We start from the raw sequence: 6,000 nt of genomic DNA on the forward strand, positions 1-6,000 counted from the left end.
GCCACCCTTCGCAGGATGTCTGGCTAATCTTGCTGATATTTCTGGGACATAAATGGACTCAGAATATGTGACTGTAAAGAAAAAAAAAAAAAGGCAGAAACACAGTTCTGGACTTTTTCTACATAAAAGAAGATTTTCTTCTATTGATATGGAAATGAACAGATGTCTGATAACCTGCTGCCAACCTGGAGCACTGCTTCCTACTCAGGGGAATTTCTTCGGGCTGACGTTTCCTAGGGCTTACACCATCAATTCAGAAGTTCTGTCAGAAATACCAGAATGACCTAGGCTAGCTAAAAAATGAGACATTTGTTCCTTGGCCTCTATTTCTGGCTTAGTGCCCCAACTCCATAAAACAGGAAGGATACACTCACCACTAGACATGAAATAGTTTTATATGTTCACAATGGAACGTTACAATGGGTAAGAGGACTGTCCTCACCTAAAGTCCCAACACTTCACACATCCACGCTCTTTCGTTTTGTCTGGCCACTTTTACTTACCAGCCCTAGAAATGATATAAACCGAGTAAGCACTTTTTTACTGACTGTGGTAATAAAAGTCAACCAGAATGTTTTACAGTCTGCCACCAGGCACAAATCTCTCCTCACCCAGGGAAGGTGTTATTGGGAAAAAAAAAAAAAAAAATTCAGAGCATCATGATGTGAACTTACAGTTGTCACTTCTACATTTGAGTCTTGATACTGACAACAACAAAATTTTCCTGATGCCATCTACCTCCACTCTCCCTCTCTTTTCCAAGACTCCAATTCCGTCCATGGAACCCTAAATCCATCATCATCCCATCCTCTGGGCTCCATCCACAGCTGTGTCGGCTGCCTCAGCCAACACCATGGCCTCCCACCTGGTTCCATCCAAGTGGGACTGCCTTCTGCTATGAAGCTGTCCTCAGGGGCGCCATAATTCCTGTGAGGGCTCGGAATAAGGTAGAACTCTCAAGCTACCAGACGGAGCCAGTCAACTAATTTAGGGGCCAACGAGTCACCTCACCCTGCCACCCCCCACCCAAGCATCCCAGAGGTAAAATCAGGGGAATTCAGTGGGCTTCCTATCTCCAAATGGGCGTAGCAGGTGCATTCACACAGCAGCATGACATTTGGGAAGTGCCAAATGGAAAGTAGAGCCTGCAATTAGGTCATGTTCTATAAGAAAAGTCTTACAGAACCTTCTTTAGCTATCAATTATTGACCCTCATGTCTTTTTCTAAAGAACAAAACATTTTTCAAGCCTTTCTTTAGCTAATTTTATTTATTTATTTGTTTGTTTGTTTGTTTGTTTGTTTATTTGGTAATGAATCTCACTATGCAGCAGGGACTCGAAGTGATCCTCCTGTCTCAGCTTCCCCAGTGCTGGGATTACAGGTGTGTGCCACCATGCCCAATTTTGGCAGCCGGTTTGGCGTAGGGCCGGCTCAGCGTGTGGTGATTGAACCCAGGTCCTTGCACTTGTCAGGCAGGCGCTTAGATACCCGAGCTATCTCCCCATGACAAGGTAAAAGTTTGAATATTTTTTTCTACTGGGATATGAAAAGAAAAGTTAAAATACACAAAGAAAAAGTGACTTTACCCAATGTCACAAATACATCAATAGCACAGAAAGAACCAAAACCAAATCTATCCTAAAATAATCGGGTTCCTGAACAGACTATTTTGCCTTTGACTTTCAAATGCCTACCTAAGAGACTTAATGCCATCTAGTAGAATTTAATAACTTTGTTGGAAAAAACATTCCCCACCATAGAGTTGAGCATCTTAAGTGAATTACAAGACGATTTTTGCTAATTATCCCTCAAAAACATGTCTTTATCTCCCAGACTCTCGCTCTCCAGGGCAAATTACATGTTGGAATCACAATGACATCTTTTGTTCTAATGAAACTTAACTCCTTCAATGCCTGAGAGCTAACGAAGTCCACTCTTTGCTCATAAATCCTGCACCAGGAAGAAGAAAGGCCTCATGTCCCAGTCACGAGGCCCACCACCCACCGTGCATATGAGAACTGGCATCCCTTAGTTTAAATGTTGCAAATATTAAAGGTACAATGGCAACTGTAGCTAATTACAGGGTATAAGTATATACACACCCTCCTAAAATTCTTGTTCCCCAAATCATGCAGATTGGTAGCCAAACCTGGGGCCCCACATCTCCTGACTAACAGTGGGCTCATCCAAAGCGCCTGTGACTCCTGGATAAGTCCTGAGGTGCTCCCCATATAAAATTCAGGCAACTGTAGTGTGACACACAAGTATGCACTTACAATGACTCCAGTGTTTGTCCCCATGACTGGCAGCTCTGCTCTAGATGTCCCTGGATCACTGTGAGTCAGGAAACAGCCCAAGGATTGGGACAGCCCAAGGATTGGGACAGGAGTGCTGTGCTCTAACAATCCAATGGGTTCCCCAGCATCACTTTTATTTCACCATGCAAATAAAACCAACAGTACTGAGCGGCCTCCTATACATACTGTACATGAATTTTGGGCAGCTTCAACAAAAACCAAAATGTAGTTAGCCACGTGACCTCATAAATCATGCCGATGGAGTTAAGCTGCAACATTTGCTGCTGCTTCCTGCAGATTTTCCTCCCCCTCTTCTATTTCAATGAAAGGAGTCTGTTTTGTTTTACTTTTGTACATGAGAAGCACTCAACAACATAACCTATTATAATAGGTTCTCAAGAACACTCAAAAGTAATTTGTTAGGCCACAACTTATCAGGATAGCCAAATACCAGATATTACCTATCTTTAAGAACAGAAGTCCCTTCAAATTTTTATCAGATGGTCCGGTCTCATTATGCAACCCCATGGCCCCATACTCGTCCTTCTTCATGCCCCTCAGTGCCAATGTGAATAAATTATAAACAGCATTTTGTGATTTGAGTCTATATACCTCAGAAGAACATAAGCTCTCTGACCAGATGGATGTACCTGTTATCTTCCAAGCTGTACCTGATGCAGTCACTTAAATGGAGTAGGAAATCAATGAATACTGATGAATAATCGAAACAGCAAATAAATCTGCGAGTGATGAAGCACTGTTAAATTACAGAGTCTACCGTGCAAGGATAAAATAAGCTTTCAGATTTTCTGAGATTTATTCTTGGGGCATCCTGCAGATTTACTATTCAAGTACAAAAATGGCACTGCTACAACAACCCGCCAGTTAATTATTCGTGAGATAAGTTCTGGATTCATAAAACCAATTCTCCTGGTAGTGATTTCCCACATTTTAAATTTTACACCGGTCTGTGGGTATTTGTTTAACTTAACCTCGTATATAAAAACAGCATCGTGTGTGTTTGGGTAAGCAGAGAAGGCAAGCAGATGCAGTTATTCCTAAATCCCACTATTGAAAATCACAATATCTCATTTCAAAAATTACAGAAATATCAACCAGAAAATGCCACTGAACAAAGTGTCAGAAACCTCCACTGCACTCTTCTGTTTTCTTGGTATTTCTCTCTAACCGCTGATAAAAACTCTTTGAAGTGGAAGAGTAAATATTATCATTCGATAGTACTTGGACCCAACAGTGCAAATAGGATTGCATTGTCGTGCACTCTGGGGGCTCCCGGCCGGCCGGGCACACGACGCGGGGCAGGGTTGCTATGGAAGACCAACGTGCTGCATGCGGACCGAGCCAGAAAATAGCAGGGCAGGAGAGCTCCGCCTAATCCTCCTCCGCCAGACACAGTACCTTAAGGGGGCAATGCTGGCTCTCCAGTGTGCATCTCTGCTTCTGTAATAAGCAACGGGAAACGCCAACTCCCAACTCCCAGCTTGCTGTGACTGCCCCCATTGACATTCTAAAGGATCACAGATGGGGGTGGGGGAGGCTAACGAGCAACCCACGTCCCCAGTGGCGGGACAGAAGGATGAGCCACCTGGGGGCGTCCCTGGAGAACCCAGAGCCTAAAGCTTTGGGCACTGTCCCTCTGGGGCCTCGCGAGGGACCCGGGCCGGCTGGCCGCCGAGCAGGATCCCCGGAGTGTGCGACAGCCCCGCGTGGACAGGACTCCTCAGCGCCCCAGGGCACCCGCCCACCGTCCCGGCCTGGCACTCACCTTGCCGGGAAAGGGCCCCGGGATGAGCAGCTTAAGGGCTTGCCTCTTCAGCTCCACCAGGCGGGCGTTGCAGTTCTCGCACCAGACGCCGCGGTCGGAGCCGGGGGAGGAGCCGCCGCCGCTCCCGGACCCCGGGGAGCCCGTGCCAAAGCCCGGCGAGCCGCCCAGAGAGCCCGGCGAACTGGTGCCAATGCCCGGGGACGCGGGCCCGGGGGAGCCGGTGAAGGAACTGGGGGACGAGGTGCCCGAGCCAGGGGACGGGGTCCCCGACGAGCCGAGAGCCGAGCCTGCGCCCTCCGGGGTGGGCCGGCTGCCCGCGCGCGACTCCTCGTACGCTTTCCGATACCAGCTTTCCGGGGAGAAAGGAGCCGCAGGGTTGGTGGGCGAGCAGCCTTCGTTCACCTGCAGGGAGACACGCGGTGGCAGCGCGGCGGGACTCTGAGCCCCCGAGCTGCGGCGGGCAGGGGGCGCCATCCCAACCAAGGATCTGCGGGCGCCGGCTCTCGCCTACGCCAAACCCCGCGCCTCCATCCTTGCATCGGTCTCAGTAATGGTCCTGAAGTGAGGCCCCACCGACGAGTGACCCGTTCACCAGCCGACGAGTCCTCGGAACAGGAGATGGGCTTGCTGGGGATCGGCTAGGGACCAGCTGGAGAGGGTGTGGACGGTTCGTCAAAGCGAACCCATCCGTCCAGCGCCCCGCGCTTTCGAACCCAGCACGCACCCTAGCAGGAGCCCAGGTCCCAGATCCTGAAACACCTACCCGTGGGGGGGGGGCGGGGGGGTTGTGCTTTCTGGGTTTTTTTTTTTTTTTTAATTCATTCAGGGTACAGCCCCTCAGACGCTGCAAGTAAACCAAAGGACCTTCCTGCTCCAAGGAAACGATCTAGGAACCGCAAGGCATTCGTGGGAAACCCTCCCTCCGGCTTAACTGCCTAGAAGTCCAGGAATAGGGCAAAAGTTAGGCATGCAGAGAAAGCAAGGAACGAAAGGCCGGGAAGCCTCCGAGAGTCGGGCGGCACGCTGGTCCCGGCGGCGGACTCGCCTCTGCGCACGCACTGCCGCGCCGGGAGCCTCCGCGCCAGCCGCCGAGCGCTGGCCGTGCGTGCTGGAAGGGGAGCCCCACGCCCAGTGGCCCTGGTAACGCGTCTCCGCTTTTGTGCCCGTCACAACTTACCCCGTATTTCTTGCCTCTGCTGGAGACCGCAAGCCTCTCTTTAGTCCCAGCTACTGAATTCATGGTGCCTTTTGCAGAGGAGAGCGTCTAAATGTCTCGCCAACGCTACATCCAAAAGGTCTGCCAACCCAGAAGGGTCCCCTCCCCTCCCCCGTTGCAGGGGGGCTGTCCCTGGGCCCTCAACTTAAGATTTTCTAATTGGGGGTTCGGGAGAATCAAAGCAGATGGACCCAGAAGTAATAGCACCAATTTGCAGAAAGGGTTGGAGTAGCTGGTTTATTCTTCTCTCCAAATAATGATTTTCTTCATCCTCTCCTTCCTCATGCAGGCACGCGTTCTCTTTCACGGTCACGTCCAGATCACCGGCATCGCCCTCAGCCAAGTCAGTCCGTTCTCCTCCGCCGGGAGCCCCAGGGGCCGACCGGGCGCAGGGCGGCCGCGGGAGATGGGCGAGCCCTGGCCGCGCCGCGCCTCCGTCTGCGCTGCCGGCGGTGGGAACTTGCTTCCTTCACCGCGCTCGCGGAGTTCAAAGAAATTCTCCCAAAATATAAAGATCCAGACTCGGGGAGGAGCCTCGGCGTGTCGCCGAGCCAATATGCGCCGGCCCGTTTCGCCTGACAGTTGCGCTAAGGCAGGGAGCGGGGCGGCCCTGCGTGGCCCGTGGCGCGGTCAGCGCGCGCTCGTGCGCCCGGGTGCAGCTCGCAACCTCGGGAGCCGCGGCCGCGCCTCGGTGGAGCCC

General features: G+C 51.2%; 1 protein-coding gene across 3 annotated transcripts in view; it reads right to left on the reverse strand.

The window, feature by feature from the left end:
• The window catches only part of Kif26b (kinesin family member 26B), a 512,864-nt gene that overhangs the window by 468,492 nt on the left and 38,372 nt on the right, over positions 1 to 6,000 (reverse strand). Inside the window, exons 1-2 of one of the 3 annotated variants that reach the window (XM_004626828.2) lie at positions 5,262 to 5,938; positions 4,085 to 4,486 (exon numbers count right to left, since the gene is read on the reverse strand). The exons of 1 other annotated variant lie outside the window; for it this stretch is intronic. In XM_004626828.2, coding sequence (XP_004626885.1) covers positions 4,085 to 4,486; positions 5,262 to 5,324 — 465 coding nt within the window. In that variant the 5' untranslated portion in view covers positions 5,325 to 5,938. Of the gene's footprint in view, positions 1 to 4,084; positions 4,487 to 5,261; positions 5,939 to 6,000 lie in introns of those variants that run through there. One more of the 3 variants, XM_023710226.1, reaches the window with a different exon arrangement.

The sequence above is a fragment of the Octodon degus genome, unplaced genomic scaffold (genome assembly GCF_000260255.1).
Source record: "Octodon degus isolate 3935 unplaced genomic scaffold, OctDeg1.0 scaffold00017, whole genome shotgun sequence".
NCBI classification, from domain to species: domain Eukaryota; kingdom Metazoa; phylum Chordata; class Mammalia; order Rodentia; family Octodontidae; genus Octodon; species Octodon degus.